General features: G+C 49.8%; 1 protein-coding gene across 5 annotated transcripts in view; it reads right to left on the bottom strand.

Moving 5' to 3' along the window:
- The window catches only part of WSCD2 (WSC domain containing 2), a 246,209-nt gene that overhangs the window by 4,431 nt on the left and 223,263 nt on the right, over nt 1-18,515 (bottom strand). For all 5 annotated transcript variants that reach the window (XM_082417490.1, XM_082417492.1, XM_082417489.1 and 2 more), the window contains 4 exons: nt 13,017-13,138; nt 9,856-10,030; nt 5,487-5,651; nt 3,647-3,847 (listed from right to left, as the gene is read on the bottom strand). In XM_082417490.1, the coding sequence (XP_082273616.1) occupies nt 3,647-3,847; nt 5,487-5,651; nt 9,856-10,030; nt 13,017-13,138 (663 nt within the window). The remainder of the gene's footprint in view (nt 1-3,646; nt 3,848-5,486; nt 5,652-9,855; nt 10,031-13,016; nt 13,139-18,515) is intronic.

Genomic DNA, 18,515 nt, shown 5'->3' with positions numbered 1-18,515 from the left:
AGTGGGTGTCCAGGGCAGGATTTGAACCCACGTCTATCCCAGACTGAGCCTGGCTCCCGCCCTCCTGGCAAACCCTTTAAGAGCACCTGATCTGACCATCGCCAGCACTATTCTCGCCCCAGATCCTAGTCTACATCTGCTTACCTCACCTTCAGGTGTCATCTAAGACACGGGTCTGTTCACAGAAGACTTTGGAGTAAGACTGCCAGGGTTCAAAACCCAGCTCCTCTCCATATTGGCTGTGTGACCTTGGGGACGTCAGGAGGTCTCCTTGAGCCTCAGTTTACCCATCAGCACAATGGCAACTGTGCTAAGACCTCCATCCTAGACACACCATACAGATGGAATGGAATAAGATTTGCAGACCCTGGCACCAGGGCTGGGGCATAGGAGGAGCTGGATAAATGTTGGCTACAATTATTCTTCATGTTGGTCCCCAGCATCTCTGAGATGCCCCAAGTGGCCCATCATTTTGGGGCAGCAGATACTTGCCCCCTCCCCACCCCTTCCTAGAGCAAAGATCCCTCACTTGAAGCTTCTGAATGACTTCTCTGGAACAAAGAAGAACAAAAATGAAAAACAAAAGCCCTCATTTAGCTCAGGATTCCCGGTAATTGATGGCTGCCTTCAAATTGGGCAATAAAGGCACACTATGCCATGGACCACTGGTAATGAGTGCTGGTTCTGCCGGAACTGTCCCCCACAAGGGCCCGGCGGGACACGGGCTGGCCACTCTCTGCTTCATCTTCTTGTCAAAGGGAGGAACCGGGGTCTGATTAATAGCTTAACTGTATTTAATTCTCCACGGAATCATTAAACACGGTCTCTGTTTCATTAAACAGATCCAGGACAATTCACTTTGTGTAATAGTATCACATAAAACTTTGCTTTGGGCCCACTCCAGGGATATCATAAAATCAATGTTATGGAACCAAAAGCCGGGGGTGGGTGGTGGTGACACGAGCCTCGACCCAGCTATAACTGGGAGGGGGACACGGGTGAGTGACCTTTGCTCTTAGGTGGGAGTAACCCTCACATTCCAGGCCAAGGGTGTCCTAAAGCAGTGATTCTCAAATTTGAAAGCTCACAAGAAGCTTCTGGAAGGAATCTTGTTAAAATGAGAATTCTGATCCAGTAAGCCTGAGGTGGGACCTGAGAATCTGCATTTCAAACTAATTCCCAAGTGATACTGACGCTGCTGGAGCAGGCAAGGGTCTCAAACTCAAGTGCCTACAGGGTCAGATGTTAATGCAAATGAGAGGAATGGGTGGGTGGGGTCCGTGGGCATGGGGTTCTTTGGGGAAGGCTCTCAGGCAGAGCACTTGAAGACCTGGGTCAGGCCTGGGAGGAAGCATTGGGAGAAGGTCCCTCCCAACCCAGACTAATGAGGGGGCCCCAGGCCCCCAATAGGAGGTGTGTGTCCTGAAATCTCCTCTTTCCCATCCCCTGCAGCCTCTGGGCTCAGCCTGTCCTGACACCTCCCTTATCTTTGGTTTTAAAGCCCCCAACTGTCTTGAATAAGGAAGAGGCAAGGTGGCTCCTGGGAATTAGGAAATTGCCTAAACCTGAGACGAGGGGTTATGCCAAGAGGGGGGAGCCTCTGAATGTACCAGAATGTCAGCAACACCCCAAGGTGAGAGACAGCCTGGTAGCTAGTGCCTGGGTTTGGATCTCAGCTCGCTCAACTCCTGGGGCCTCCACCACATGACTCGCTCCCTTCCTGGGATGGTTTTCTGCTACCGGTGATTGTGGCAGCCCTTCTTACCTCCTCGGGTAATTAGAAGATTTAAATGAGACAATTATCGCTAAGTGCCTGGTCCCATATGAGCTTCCCCAGTGAATTCCCTCCCTTTTTACTTGGGGCAGCAGGATGCCTGGGAGGTGGAGAGCTGGACTCTAGTCCCGCCATTATGTGCCCGAGTGACTCTGGCAGGCCCTGCCTCTCTTGGGTCTCATTTTCCCCATTAATAGAGAATCAATCTGTGGTTCTCAGGCCTGCCTGCACACTGCTTTAAAAAATACCAGTGCCCAGGCTCCACTCCAGTAATCGTCTGGGGTGCAGCCTGGGCACTGGGACTTCCCCACATCCTGGGATTCTGATGTGCTGCTGGGGCTGAGGGCGCCTGGGTTCAGCGATCTCCCAGGTCCTTTGCAGCTTGACAAGCAGAGCATCTGCTCCCGGGACAGGGTCCTGCCGTTGGCACCTGCAGACTTCTCAGCCTGGCTCCAAACAGTGGTCATTTTTGACTGTTCTACAAATAAATAATTCAGAGGTCTCTTTACCCCTGGGAACAAACGTCATCACCTGTCCAAGCTTCCACCCCCTCACTGAGAGAGGGGGTGAAGCAGGGGAAGGGACAGACAGGTCCCTTGAGCAAACTGGGAACCCAGGGCACAGTTGGTCAGGCAGGCCCAAGGGTTTTCATCAATGACATCAGTGCTGAGAATGTGATTGGCTGAGTTAACGTCGTCCTGCCTGCTCTGGTTCTCTCTGGGGAGGGGCTGGAGCGTGGAGCAGCTGGGGGCCAGGGGGAGGGTTTGGAGGAGTGGGAAGCACCCCTGGGCCTAGAGGCTGCAGCAGCTTGGTTCCTTGAAGCTGGATGAGGTCGGCAGGGCTCACGTTCACAGAGTACTTACTCGGCATCAGGAGCTCTGAGCGGGGGGCTTTTTAGCCACTGACGTTCCGTCTAACTCATTATCATAGCTCAGTGGTTAAGGGCATGGGCTCAGGAGCAAGACTCCCTGGGTTCAAACCCCTGCCCCACCACTTCCTGGAAAAGTGCCTTCACCTCCTGAAACTAGCTTGCCCCATCCATAACACAGGGTTAACTGTGTTGACCTAACCCAGGCATCAGCTAGCAGGCTGTCTCTCACCTTGGGGTGTTGCTGACATTCTGGTCACGCATGGAGGTGACTTCCATTATGGTAATGGAGATATGGGTGATAACTGTCATGGGATTTTGAGGAGGTTGGGTCTGACTTCGGAGCTCTCCCCACTACTGTGGGCCGCTGCTCTGTACTGAGACATTCTTCCATTCTGGAATCTACTAAGCACCAGAGGTGAACATCAAACTCAGATCATCTTAATGAAGTTTACTGCTCGGAGACTGACACTGTCACTTCCCAGCTATACCTGGGGCAAGTCACTTAACCTCTCTGAGTTTTCCAGTCTAGAGTAGTTGAGAGGGTTCATAGAATGATGATCTTAGGAGCTCATAGGTGACCTCATGGCCACTCAGCCACTGACCTTGGGCTGGATAGAGATCCCAGGAAAGGGCTCTTGAACACGAGGGTCCACTGAGTGTTTTTAAAGGGTTAAATTCTTGGATTTTTATTACCTCCACTTTATAAACAGGACAATCTAAGCTCATGGAGGTGAAGGAGCTTTTCTAGGAAGTGGTGGAGTTGGGATCTGAACTCAGGGAGTCTTGGTCCAGAGCCCATGCCCTTAACCACTGTGCCATGATAACAACCTGGCTCACAGAGGGTGATGCTGGTGGGTATGGTGGGATGTGCAAAGCATACCTGCTCATCTGTAAGCAGGACCTGGACACTTACACACTCCTGGATTCCTGGCAGGAGACAGCACCAGCCCCTCGCACTGCCCTCTGCACCTAAGTGCCCCCCCCCCACTCCAAAGCAGTACCTTTGCCCTTCCAATGGGCATGGGCAGCAAAGCCGATGTGTCCGCCATACTTGCGGTTGAACTCTGCCATGAGGGCCTTGTAGGGGTTGCGGATGAGCAGGATGGCCGCGTCGAAGGCCTCGATCTCCTTCTGGCCACTCTCGTGCGTCTTGATGCAGATGGTCCTCCCGCTGCGCCAGTGGTCCCGCTCACCTTTAAACCCTTCCCACAACCAGGGGGTTAGGGAACGTGGCACTGAGCTGAGGGACACAAGAGGTCCACCCCACCCCCTCCTGGACCCGTTCAGGAATCGTCAGATGTTCATTTGTCCACTCATTCATTTACTCACGTACTTATAGAGCACCTACTACATGCCAGGCACTGGGCAGGGAGAAAATGATTTACAAAAACATCCATGGGTCTTAGTTTTTGAGAGCCAGATAATTTGAATAGTGACATAAATGAATGTAAAGTCACTGCCGTGGTGAGAGCTACAGAAGAGGAGTAATCATGCCTACGTGCCACGAGAGTGGCCTGACCGTGATGTGCTGGAGGATTCCTCTTTGGGTGGAGTCTACATCTCCACCCCACTGATGCTGGGCACGGCCGTATGACTTGCTTTGGCCAGCAGATTGAGGGCGGAAATGGGTCTCTGCCAAAGTCTCAGGATGCATCACGTTTCTGTCCACTCTTGTGTGTTTCTGCTGTCACTGAGAAGGACATGCCTTGGAAGTCTGTTGGTCCTGGATGGTGAGAGACCCATGGAACAGACATGGGTCCAACCTGCAGTCTGCAGCTGAGCAGCCCAGCCAGCCTGGCCAAGATCACTGAGCTAGTCAGGCAGCATCCAGAAAGACTTCCTGGGAGAAGAGGTGCTTAGGCTGAGAACTGAAGGACGAGGAAGAATTTACCATCCCAAGTGAGGAGGGAAAGGTGGTGGGAACAGCAGGTGCAAAGGTCCTGTGGTGGGTGGGAAGAAACGTGTCGCACATGAGCGACTGGTACAGGAGAGCAGAGGGCAAGAGGGGGTTGTGATGAAGAGTTTTAGTACTGGACCAGAAAGATTACACAGCCTTTAAAAGGAATTAAGCAAAAGGAAGGAGGGACCTGATCAGGTGCTCATTTCAAAAGCTGAGGAACTGAAAGACGTTCTGGGTAGCTGGAGGATGCTTCTATAGCACCGACTCCGTGCTGGACACTGCTCTGAGCCCTTTTCATGTAGTAGACAACTGATCCTTTCAATAATCCTTTGCGGGTTTTATTTGATAGATGATGAAACAGTCCCAGGGAGAGCAAATAACTTGCCCAAGTTACAGAGCTAGTGAGAGGCAGAGCTAAGGTTCAAAGCTAAGCCATCCTGCCGCCCAAGACTGTGCTCTTCTCCATCTTGGCCTCCCATGCCCATGAGAGTTAAGGCATTTGGATGGGCTCTTCAAAGCCAGTTAGAATGCTAATGTATCAATACTAGACCTTCAAGATACTGGCTGTGTTTCCAACTCAATGAGTGATCTGGGACATCGTGTCATCTCTTTGGGATTCAGTTTCCTGTATGAGGTGCCCAGCATACAGTAAGTGCTGAAGGAATGACTTAAATGGAGGGAAGGTCCCAGGCATATAGTAGGTGCTTGATAAGTGTGTAATGTTGATGGAAGCAGGTGAGGTACCCAGGACATGATACTCAGGAAATGTTTGTGGGATGTAAGTGAAGGGAAAGTACCAAGCACACAGTAGGTCTCGATAAACATGCCCGGGTGAGCTGAACAGCACATAGTAGGTGCTCAGGAAGGGGTATTCCTATGCCCTCCCAGGGCGTCTTTCCCAAGCTCCTGCCCCCATTCCCTGTTCCTCTCCGCCTCCTCACCTTTGTTGTAGAGAGAACCGTCGAAGTAGTAGCTGCCGGTGTAGAAGCCGGTGGCCAGCTCGATGAGGTGGCGAGCCCACGTGTTGCCGGCACCTGGGAAGCTGGCCAGAGCGATGAGCTGCTTGGACTTGGCTGGGAGGAACCTTCTGTCCATGCAGCGGTTGTCTGCAAAGGGCAGGGCACAGACAGGGGTCAGTGGCAGGGGCACATCAGAAGGAGCCTGTTCAGAAGGGACCAGGGTGTGAGTCCCATCCTGGCCACTTCCCAGCTGTGCGACACGGTGCTTTCTGGGCCTGTTTCCTCATTTGGAAATGGGAAAGTGGTTATATGAGATAATATATGAAAAAGGATAAGCACATGGTACGGTTTCAATAAAAGTCAGCCAGGAGGATGAGCCTTCTCTCCAGCCTCAGTTTCCCCCCTGTCACAGTGAGTCTCTTATCACCCCCACACCTACCTCCAGATTAAAACTCACAAATGCTGTCCATCTGCATGGGACTGAGTCCAAGGTTTTTATCTTGACCTTCAAGCCCCGTGTGGCCTGGCCCTTGCATCCTCCCAGGCTCACGCCACCCACATGCTCTCCCCTCAAGCTCCCCCACCTGCCAGCCACTTGGTTCTTTCACTGTCTCATCTATGCTCTGCTCCTTCCTGACTTGGCAGCTTCAGGTGCACTGGTCCCTCAGCCTTCACTGCCTCCTACCTGCCTTTGACTGCTTATCATCCTGCTCTCTGCTGAACTGGACTTTTCCTTCCTCCCTTCCTTCCTTCCTTCCTCCCTCCCTTCCTTCCTTCCTCCCTCCCTCCCTCTCTCCCTCCTTGCCTCCCTCCCTCCCTCCCTCCCTTCCTTCCTTCCTTCCTTCCCTCCCTTCCTTCTCTGACTCCCTGGGCTATCATTAGTGTACTATGTCCATCTCTCTCGTATTACTTTCTGCTACTGTAATTCAAACAATTATTTGTTTAGTCAGAAACCCTGCCATATTGTCCTTTGCTGATTCCCTGGCACTTTCCATACTATCTGGCATCCATCTAACCATCCATCTACCCATCCATCCATCCATCCATCCATCCATCCATCCATCCATCCATCCATCCAAGAAACATTTATTATCCTTACTTGCTGTCTCACAATAGCCCTTCAAGGGAAAAGTTTGAAGTCCTAAATTTAAATTCCAATTCTGCCACCTCCTTGCTGGGTAACCTCGGAAAAATGATGGATCTGAATAAACCTCGGTTTCCTCACCTGTAAAATGGGAATGCTGATAATGATGACATCCTGGGGGTTGGTTAGGAGGGTTAGAAAAGAGAATAGGTGTTGAGTGTTAACACAGGGCTCACATGCTGTGAGCTCTTAGTATTGATGCTGCTAGCCAGAGACCAGGTCTCTTCCCCACCATGCACGTTTAATCTGTTTGTTCAGAGGAGAGCAGACTTTGGAAAAAAAACAAACCAAAAAGCATCTTTATCAAGCCAAGTAGGTGTCTGGGAATGGTTTTCATGAGAACACATTGCAAAAAGGAGCCTAGATGCAAAACTTTCTGGAGGGTGGTTATGTTTTATATTTTGACAGGGGTGTGGATTTCATAGGACCCAGCTGGCATCAAATAGTACACTTAAAATGTGTGCATTTCACTCTATGTAAATGCTACTTCAAAAAGTCATAAGTAAATATTGAATTATAATTAGTGATATGCAGACTGAAGTGTAATGATGTTTGCAACTTACTCCGAAATGCATCCAAAAATAAAAATTGAGGGATGAAGAAATGGAGAGATGTATGATAAAGTAAACAGAACAAAATGTTGACAAATGTAAAATCTGTAGGATAAGTCTAGCAGGTTCACTGTGTAATTCTTTCCATTTTTTTCTAGAGGTTTGACATTTTTTCATAATAAAATGTTGGGAGAGAGAAAGAACCTGGCTCCTCAATTTCCCCTGAAAACAGAATTCTCCATTCAAATACTGCCTGGGCGGCGAGGATAAAGGTGGTTATTTTCAGCACTAAAAAGGAAGTTTATTTGGTTCTTAAGCTCCACAAATCGAAATAGATGCTGGAGGGAGTGTTGTATATAGTTTTGGGATCAGACAGACCTGGGTTTCGATCTAGGATGATCATGGCCTAGTTGTGTGACACTGAACAAGGCTCTTCACCTCTCTGAGCCTCAGTTTCCTCACCTGTAAAGTGGGGCTAATAAAACTTCCAGGATTAGATGGACAATGCATGTGAAGTATTTGCAGTATATGTTGAGAAGCTGAGATTAAGAGTGCAGGCTCAGGACCCAGATTGCCTTGGTCTGAATCCCAACTCTGTTCTGTCCTAGCTGTGAGACTCTGGCCAAGCTACTCAACCTCTCTGTGCCGAGTTGCCATATTTGTAAAATGGTAATAATAACAGCACCTACGTCATTGGACTGTTATGAGGATTAGATGAGTTAATTCAGTCTAAAGAGCTTAGACAGTACCTGGCACACAGTAGGTACTCAATAAACGGCAGCCATCGTGGACCAGACTCTTGGCAGCCTCATGAACCACATGACTCTCAAGCCACCCCAGTGTGTAGGGCCTGCAATTGTGACATGGGAAATTGAACACCAGTAATGGCCTGGGGCCAGGCACTGGGAATGAGCAAACCCATCAATCAGGGGCTATTGAACAGGCTCCAGTGTCGGTTCTGTCCACATCAAAGCTGTTCATGGTCACGGGATAATTAAGCTGTGTATGACCCTTCCCCCAAGCTGGGGTAACGCAGTTCTGCACAGACTAACCAACACTTCCTGGAAACTAACAAACACTCATCCTTCCTCACCAGAGTGTAAATAAAGCCAAGGGCCACACTAGCGAAAGACATTTCTGCTCACTGGGCTCTTAGCAAGATTCAGCTGCCATGCGAGCAGCCGCAGTTGGCCACCACCGGTACGCCCATCAGGCCAAACAGGGGACAGGCTGTTGGTGAAGCTGCCACTAGCTCTTACAGCACCTCTGTGCAAATCAGATAAAGGTTCCCTCCCCTTCCTCTGGGCAGATGTGCTGCCATCCAGAGCGCACGGCATGGCAGGCAGAGCACAGGCTGGCTTTCAGGCATTACTTTTCTTCTAGGTTATGCCTGTGCAGTGCTCAACCTGCCCGACCATATGTGGCAGCCTAGTTCCTGGGAGATGAAGAGGAGGTCTAGCCCAGTGGTGTTTTGTTAGCTCTCCAGGCTTCAGAGGGTGCGGGGAGTGTCCTTGGCACTGTGGGCAGAGGTTTCTAGCAGGGGCTTTGGAGTCGGAGACCTGAAAGCAAATCACTCTTGTAGATGTGTGATTATGGCCCGTTCTCAATCTCTCTGAGTCTTGGTTCTCCCATCTCTAACATGGGGATGCTATCACCCTGATCATAGGCTTACTGTGGGCTTCCCATCATTAAATGAGATGAGGCTTGGCATAGGACTGCACATTGTAGGTGCACAGTTTTTTCAGATATTGGGGTAATCCTTCACGGGTTTCCTTTGGGCTGAGCATCCGAGCAAGGCACCTTTCCAAGTGCCACCACCCTTCATGATGCCTCCATCAGGAGAAAAGATTTTCATCTAGAAATATTATAAACACCATGACCTCAGGCAAGTCCTTTACCTGTTCTGAGTCTCAGTTTCCCTACCTGTAAAGTAGGCATAATGACTATTCCTGCCTCACAGGAAAGCTGAGGGGAATCAGTGAGAAAATGCATACGAAGGACTCAACACTGAGTCTGGCACAAAGAAAGTCCCTAAGTGCCACCATCACCACCACCACCACCATCGTCATCACAGTCTGGTACCCCAATAGATGGAAGAGGAGATAAACATTGAGTGTGGGTTCCACTAGCAAAGGAAGAAGGATGAAAGTGGAAAGGATGAGTGAGACAGAGCAAGAGAAGAAAAAGTTACAGGTAAATTTGCAGAATCCTAGCATTGGAAGGCTAACAATCTACAGCTTCATTTTACACATCGAGAAACTGAGGCCCAGAAAGGGGACATGACTCACCCAGGATCATGCAGTGGGTCTGTGTTGAAGACCCAAGTCTCCCACTCCCAGCTCAGATGTTTCCCCATTCAATCTCACAGCCCCTATTACAGGAAGAGCCACCAAGGGGGTCTTCAGTATAAGGGTATAAGGTTTTCAGAACCATCCCCCTTGCCGGGGGCCCTCCCTCCATTGCCCATCCAGGATCTCTAAGCCTGGCTACGCTCACCAGCCCTGCCTCTGCCCTCTGCCCTCTGCCCTCTGCTCGCTGGCCTGCACAGTTCTCTTGCTGACAGGCTGGCTGGAATGAACTTGCTGGAGCATCTCTGGAAGGGAGGCCGCTGGGAGAGCTTCTGGGGGTCTGCTGAGTCGGTGGGGACCTGGCTTACCTTGGACCTGCGTCTGATACACAATGAAGTAACTGGGTGTCCCGCAGCTCTCAAACTCCTCCGCGCTGCACTTCTGGGCACAGAGCTGTTCGTCCTCTCTCTCGTGGAGGGGAAATCGCGTAGTGGGGAAGCCACAGTGGCAGGCGGTGCCCGCAAGGGCTGCCAGTGGGTACTCCTGGGGATGAAGCAGGAGAGGAAGGGGAAGAAAGTCACCAAATCCCTGGACAGCCCAGACTCTGGATGCAGAACAGGATTTGCGTTCCAATCGTCCCCTTCTCCATCACTCTCCCCAACTCAAGGGTCCCCAGGCTTCATCAGCAAGATTTTGCCCTACCTGCGTACCTCCTGTACTATTATATTTTCCAGCTTTTTTGAGGTATAATTAAGTAAAAAATTGCATCTATTTAAGATGTGCGACTTGATGTTTCGATGCATGTATACATTGTGAAATAATCACCACAATCAAGCTAGTCAACACATCCATCACCTCACATAGTCACCATTTTCTTTTTTGCTTTCCTGTACTATTATTCATTTATTTGTTTCCTTTATGTGTCGTCACTTTTTAAAATTAATTTATATATATATATAAAATATATATATAATATATATATATAAGTTTTGGCTGTGTTGGGTCTTCGTTGCTGCGCACAGGCTTTCTCTATTCAAAGGAAACTATCTATTACTCCTGAAAGTAGTACTGGTAGAGAAGTATCATTTCCATACATTTCCATACTGTAAACCCCAATACTACAGAAACAAAACCTTGTGATTAAATTCTAACTAGGCACTCTGCCTGCCAAGAACTTGAGCCTGGGGTCGACTCCGTTTTTCCTGCAAAAGGGAGATTAGTTGAGGGGAGAGAGATGTTCAAGATACTTTAGCACTGAAAAGCAGCTTTCTCCTGGAGGTCTTGAAAGAAAACTGAAAAAGAAAAGTTTTTCTTATGGCCATGCATTATACCAGAGTAAATCCTCTGCGTCTGACGTGATATGAAGCCCATGCTTTGGGAAAAGCTGTCTGAATCCTTTCTTTTAAGCCAAAGAGGATGTTGATACTTACGTGTAGCCACAGTCTTTGTGGAGAGCTGCTCCTAATTGTTTTATTTGTTCTATGAAAGAGCTAAGTGGGAGCAGGCTGGACCTGAGATTTGGAGGGCAATGGACTGTCCTTTGTCCAACTTGCTTCTGCTCAGACCCATGAAGCTGAATTCTCCCTGGTAGCTGGTCCAGGAATAATCTGGTAACAAACCAAGGTCATACCGCCGTGCCTGGTTCCGGTGAACTTTGCCATGGTAGGTTTGGTTTCTTTCTCACAGGTGTTAAATATGAGCTACAGCACATAGCCAAAGATCAGAGAGATGCTGATACGCAGGTGGGTGAGCCTGGGCTGTGACTGATGGTATTTTCTAGCCGGTGACCCATGTTGAAGCCTCCTCTGACACTCTAAGTCTTTCAGACCCTCCACCACTTGACACAAGCAGCTCTGGCCCCTGTTCACTTAATCCCCTCAATTTTCCTCCTGTGGCCCCCTAAGGAGATTAGAGGAAACTAGAGGAAACTAGAAGAGGGAGGTTTGCAGCGGGGCCTTCCTGTTCCCCCCCCACCCCGCCCACGCAACCTGCCCACACCTTTGCTTCCCTCCAGTCCTATGTACAGCTGGACTCTCTTCCATACTGGTTTGCCCTGTGACCTCACTGTCTTGTGTTTGTCCTCCACCTCCAGCTGATCTGTAGGTTCCTCCAGGGCCCTCAGGACAGAGGGATGTCCACCTGGAGGGGATGCCATGGGAGGGGGATTCCTGCCCAAGAGAGAAAGCTGGACAAAAAGACGGTCAAACCTTCTTTATTCTTATGAACATCACCCCTGACCTTCCAGGATGCCTCTTGGGAGCAGAGCAAGCACGCAGGAAATGCTTGGTGACTTGAAGTGGCCTGGCTGCCCTTGAATGGTTCCTGGAAGCCTCTCTGTGGGGTCTCTAGGGTAGCTCAGAAGTCAAGAGAATAGATTTGGCGTCAGTCCCAGTTCTGCCACTTGCTTGCGCTGTGAGCTTGGGCAGGTGACTTCATCTGTCTGAGCCTTGGTTTTGTCATCTGTGAAATGGGGATGAAAATTCCCGACACCTAGCTTTGTTGTGAGAGGTAAACTGTGTGACCCGTGGGGCAGAGGGCTGCATGGAGGAGGTGCTCGGTAAGTGGCAGTTTCTATGATGATCCTTTCAGTCTTCCTGAGACATGCTTTGTGAATTAGGAGCCTTGATGAAAGAAAAGCCAAGCAGGATGACTCAGAGCAGGTGGGGGCATTCAGCAGTTGGGGTGCAGGCTGAGCACCCAGGAAGAGCCACAAAGTCGGCCCCCAGCAAGTGCCAGCATCATGGAGGATAGATAAAGACCATATCTTGTTGACTTTGCACCCCCAGCACTGAGCGCAGGGGCCTGGCACAAAGCAGGTTCTCATCAAATATTAGCTGAGTGAATGAATGAAATGGGCAACCACCTTCTTGTGGTTGCGGGGGGGGGTGGTTCTCCTTTGAACCCTCATGTAACTAGCTCACCTTGAGTGAAGGAGGGAGCTCCTCAGACATCACTGAATGCCAGTGATGAGCCTAGCTCTGTGCTGGGTATTGGGAGTGGTCACAAAATGTTTTAGGCACAGTCTCTACTCTTGTGGCGTTCCCTGTCTGGCTTGGGAGGAAGGATAAACAGTCACCCATCAAGGATCTCAGGCTGAGAGAGGATCAGCCAGTTGGATCATCCAGTCCAACTGCTATCCAATGTCCAAAGTTCCGTACACCACACCTGCCCTGCCTCTGCTTGCATACCTCCAGTGATGGGGAACTCACTCTGTCCCAAGGTGGGACTGTCCTTGCCTTTACCTGGCAATCTTCTACTCATGCTTCTCGGCCCGGTTCACATGTCGCCCTCACTCCTGAGCAGTCCTCACTATTAGAACAAACACACTTCTTTGGAGGGAAAGAAATGGGCCCCATGTAACTCCTACCCTTCGGATCCACATGAAACAGTCACGTTCCCCCCATGTCACAGATCACAGTAATGACCTCTCTCATCCCAGCTGGGCTGCTGCTTCTCCAGCCACGCATCCCGTTCCTCCAGCTGTGCCACACCACCCTCCCCAGTGTTCCGTGCACAGAACCAGGCTCACCTTCTCTGTGCAAAGGTCCACACACTTGTCCACAGACATGTTGGGCATGGCAGCTGTCACGGGCAAGGCCAGGGAGAGGTTGTCGGGCCTGCGGAAGCAGCCTCGGAAGACTGCACTTCCATCTGGAGAGACAGAGGGAAAGGAACTAGTCAGATGTAGGCTGGGAGAACCACCTTCTGAAGGAAGCACTTATAAATTGAAGTCCAGAGAAGGCAAGAGTCTCGCCCAAGGTCACGCAGTGAGCCACAGTGGAGACTCACGAGCTAGAAAATTCAAAGAATGTCCTCAACCCTGGCATCTCTGTCAACAACACAGGTCACTGAGATGTTCTTGCTGGGCCATATAATCTCCTTTTCTTTGTCACCATTCCTATGTCTCGCTTTCTCATTCTTGGTGGTGGCGACTTTTCATTTAGGGAAATGATAGATGCCATGGAGGATTTTCGTGATCTCATCAGGAGAGGGTTGGGCATTTGAGGATGGAGGGAAGCAAAGGGTCCAGAGCTCTCCTGCCCCTCCTTCCAGCACTGGGGTGCCCCCTCTCCCTCCCATTGTCCTGGGTTTTAAGGGAAAACCCAGGGCCTTGGGAGTCTCTGCCCCACTCAGTGCTATAAGGGACTGATTTGTTGGCAAGATTCCCTTTAGGATAACCTAATCTGGAAACATCCCAGCTACGCAACAGAAAATTCAGAAGACGTTGCTATCTCTTTAATAGAAGTCATCCTCAAAACAATACTCAGAGATGTTGTCTTCAGCTGGGTTTACTTGAAGCCGGACCTGAGACAATGTTTTATGGCTTCTCAGGAGAAACAGGACAGGGCAGGGGAGGAGCTAAGTAAGCATGTGATCTTGGCTGGGTCCCACCTCCAGCCTGGAGGGTAAACTGTACCACAGAGTTGGTCCCACTTTAAGGAAAGGGGCCGACCTTGGCCCTATGTGCCCCCCTCCCCAACGTCTGTCATTTGGAAGGCTGCTGGGGCAAGGGTCATTTTTCAGACAAGGGGGCAGATGTGAGCCATTGGTGGTAAAGAGGATTTGGGTGGGTACCCTTCGCATCCATTACAGGTGTACACAAAGACTTATCAATAAGGATGCTCATTGCAGCATTTATTTAAATTAACAGGTGAGAGACTGGAAGCAACCTTGCTGTCCAACAATGAAGTACTGGACAAATAAAGTAGGGAATGACAACACAATGGGATTCTATGCCCCATCAAAAATAATGATGTTAAAGGTTACTTGAAAGAGATGAAGATGTGTTCAAGACAGAATGTTAAATAAAAACTGAGACCATGATACTCCACATATTATAAAATATCAACTGTGTCCGCAAATTATCTCTCAGTGTAAATCTCTGGAGGGACATAGACTAATACATTAACCATGGTTATCTCTTAATAGCAGGTGTGATGGTTAAGTTTTGTGTCAACCTGGTGAGGCTATGGTGCCCAGTTGTTTGGTCAGACATTGGTCTAGGTGTTGCTGTGAAGGTTTTTTGTAGATAGGATTAATATCTACAGTTAGTTGACTTTAAGGAGACTTAAAAGAGATTTCCCTCTAAAACATAGGTGGGCCACATCCAATCAGTTGAAGGGATGAGGGAAAAAACCGAGGTTTCCCAGAGAAGAAGGAATTCAGCCTCTGGATGTCAGGCTTGCCAGCCTCTACAACTGCATGAGCCAATTCCTTAAATCAATCTCTCAATTTATATATTTGCATATATCTTACTGGTTCTGTTTCTCTGGAGAACTCTGATAGGATATAGGCAATTTTTATTTCCACCTTTTTGTAAAACTCTTTTCTAACTTTTTCGACAGTGCATATTTATTTTTTAATGTAATAAAGACAAATTTAAAAAATTATCAGTGGCCCCTGTCAAATTTATCTAAAGACTCATGGTGCCCATTTTAAATTGGGTTCCACTGTTCTCAAATCTGAGCTGTATACACTTTCTAGAAGCACAGCTTTCACATAAAATAAAGGACGCTGTTGATGCAGTGAATCAAAATCAGGAGCACAAAAGTAGGTGCCATTTACTGAGTACCTACTACGTGTGATCCACTCTTCTGAGAACTTTGCGAATGCCATCTCATTTTACCTTCCTGGGAACTCTGCAGGGTCCATAGTAAACTCTCATTTTACGCGTGAGAGACACAGGGCTTAGAGAGGGGAGGTTACGTGACAGTACTAGGGACCCACTGTTAGCGAAAACGTGCTAAGGATTATCTCAGAAAGACAATGCTAATCCTTGGGGAAAAGTGAAGCAAGCTACAAAAATCATATATCTCCATCTATGTCTGTATCTGGGTCTATCTATTGTGTAAACCACTCCTCCCCCCCTTTTTTTAGCATATACGTATATATCTATATTTAAGTGCAGAGAAAAGGATATGAAATTACTCCCTGGGCAGAAGGATAGTGGAGGAGGGGGGAGGGAGCCTAGGAATGAAAATTTTAAATCTCAGCTGTCAAAGGCACCCTAGTGATTACCTCTACCACCTGGCACCCTGTAGCCTGAAATTGCTCATCGTGGAGGCAAATCTAGCAAGCTGAGAAGACATCTGGAATTGGGTTAAATGACTGATTTCCGGAGCATGCTGCAGGCTCCCGCCATCCAGCACCATCTCCTCCACTTCCCCACCTCTCACTCCAGGCTGCTGGGAGAGGCTGGTGAGAAGTGATGGTGGTGGACGCTGTGGTCCAGGCCTCAGTTTCCCCACAGGTAAATGATAGGGAGGGGGTTAGACTATGCAGAGTCTCTTCTGTACAGGACAGCCCTCCATCCCCCAAATGAGGAACTGCCAGACCCCAAACAACACTAGTGTCCCGTGGGGGAACACGGGACAGTCTCCCATCCCGTGGCCCAGGATGCACCGAGGGACGTGCCATTTCATCGGTCACCCTGAGGAAGATTTAATGATGCTCAGAGAATGTGCCGTACGAGGAGAGGATGGGGAGGGGAGTCAGGCATTTAAGCTAAAGATTTACAGCAATGAGATGAGAAGCTGGAAGCAGTGTGGACGAAAGCTCACGAAAACTCCATTAGCTGGATGCCAATCAGGTCCCAGGGCAGAGACGCTGGCCTTACTCTCAGAAATAAGGGGACTCGCCTTTTCTCTTTAGACTCCACCAGTGTTTACTGAGCCCCCACGGATGCCAGGCTCCAAGCTGGGTGCTTTGGATCCACTGAATCTTTGCAGCAGCCACGAGCAGTAGCTGCCACGGCTGGCTCAAGGAGGCACTCTGGCTTCCAGGGTCACAAAGCTGTCTAAGGACAGAGTGAGATCAAAGCCAAGTTGCTCTGTCTCCCAAGTCTATGCTTCTTCCAATAATAATAATGCTACTATGATGATTAGATGCTTATAGTCATATCATAATGTCATTGTTATCACCACAGCCACCATATACGGGTCACGTGCTATCAGCCGGGAACTAGGTTCAACTGTTCACACGTGCGGCCCCGTTGAACCCTTGCATCATTCTGGTGGTATAAGGATCCCCACTTTTACAGATGGAGAAACTCAAGCCTCAGAGGGCTGAAACCGCTTGACACAAGTCACCCAGCTTATAAGAGGCAGAGCTGAGACCGGAATCTAAGTCTGAGATCTTTCCATTCTTGACGATCTTATCGAATGCTCTCGCTGTACCAGGCACTGTGTAAGCACTTGATATACTTTATCCTCTTAATTCCTATAAAGAAAGTCTCACTCTCCCCATTATACAGAAGGGGAAACAGAGGCTCAGAGGGGTAAGTGACTTGCCTAAGGTCACACAGCTGACAACTAGCAGCATCCGGATTCTAACCTGGGAACATCTGAGCTCCGAGTCCTCACACTCTGGGCTGTCCCTCTTTAAGGAACCACCCCCAGGCCCTGTTTGAGCATTTTCAAAACACTGCGACATATATTCACTCCCCTTTGACCACTAATCATTCACAAAGGCTGTCACTCTGGGGTCTCTTGACTCTGGAGTTGGATTCTCTTTACGCACCTAAAAATGCCTAGAACTTGACACTGAGTCTCCAGAACCATATTCAAGTTGCTAACCTGCCCCTTCCCCACCAGGACCCTATTCGAGGGACCATCTTATAATCCTCCTGGGTCCCAGCTGGGGCCAGGAGGGTCACTATGGGCAATGGTTTTGGGGTTGAGGCCAAGGGAGGCCCCTTCAGGACTGGTGTGGTCCTGGGTACACTGTAGGGGTGCAAAGCCCACCACCTTTTATCCTCTAGGGTGGTTCCTTCCTGGAGCCCTCTCCCACCACCCTGGGGGGGTCTGAGACCCTCCCCAACCCAGGACTGTGCAGGAGAAGACAGAGTTGTATCAGAAGGTGTTGGGGGTTTGGGGGTACGTGTGGGTGTGAGGGAACCAATGGGGCAGGAGATGCAGACCATGAGGGTAGCTTGGGCCTGGTTGTAGTGACGGTGTGTTTGGGAGGTGGGACACTTGTGTACAGTGTGTGTGACAGGGAGGCAGTGTGTGCATCTTGTGTGTGTGTGTGCGCGCGCGTGTGTGTGACTGGGTTTGTGATGGTGTGAGTAGAGATCTACCTATTTGGGTGCGTGGATACTGAGCTCTGAGACTACAAATGTGGCCCCGTGGACCTGGTTCATCCGAGCGCGTTTGGGTCTGTCCATGTGGGAGTCTAGGACCCTGTGTGAGCAGGTGTTTGCCCACCTGCCTGCCTGGTCTCTTGACAGTGGGCACTGGGCTGTGGCTGTGTGCTTCGGGCTGTGACTGTATAGTTGTGCACTGGACCTCTACGGGATGAGTCTTACCAAGGGGAGGAGACATAATCTTGGATGCTCTCTCTGGGTTGCCTGGCAACCAAGTACCAGAGAGAAGAGCTCCCCTTCTTCTACCAGAAGGCCTGGCTGAGCCTCAGCCAGCCTCCCACTGGACTGGCCCAATGCCACCAGGGTTGGGCATTTCCCAACAACCCCTGAACAGCCAGCACCCAGATTTGAACAAAAACTTTTGTCTCCTCAGTGCAAGGCCACTTCATGCTTGAGCCATACGAGAGAGCAGAACAGGAGGAGTGGGCCCCTCTGCTGGAGTCCAGCCCAGACTGAGTCTCTCCCCAGGATGTCAAGAGCACAGAGATCCTTACACCTGGAGCCCACAGACAGGTGCACTGTTGGTATCGGTCCAGGTCCTGCATATCACAGAACACCTTGCATATGGGTCTCCGTACAGGAGTGTGTGTGTCTGACCGTAGGCATGTGAGAGCAGGAGTCCACCCTTGGTAGTCTTTGGAGTCACCTGCTATTAGGCGCTCACCCTTGGATCCTCTTGCAGACATGACCTTGAGTAACTGAGGGCACTGGGGTATCACTCAGGGCCCTGTGAGCCCACAGGCTCTTCATCTAGGCCTCTGGCCAAATGCTCTGCCCTCCTATCACCCCCAGCTGGATGCCTGTCTCTTGGGCCACATCAGCACGCATCTCCAGACAGCCTCGAGGGCCCAACTCTGATCCAGGAGCTCCAGAAGAGACCATCTG

The sequence above is a fragment of the Balaenoptera physalus genome, assembly GCF_965194825.1.
Source record: "Balaenoptera physalus genome assembly, chromosome: 12".
NCBI classification, from domain to species: Eukaryota; Metazoa; Chordata; class Mammalia; order Artiodactyla; family Balaenopteridae; genus Balaenoptera; species Balaenoptera physalus.
The sequence above is the reverse complement of the archived record's forward strand: the minus strand, read 5'-3'. Positions and strand labels throughout refer to the sequence as shown.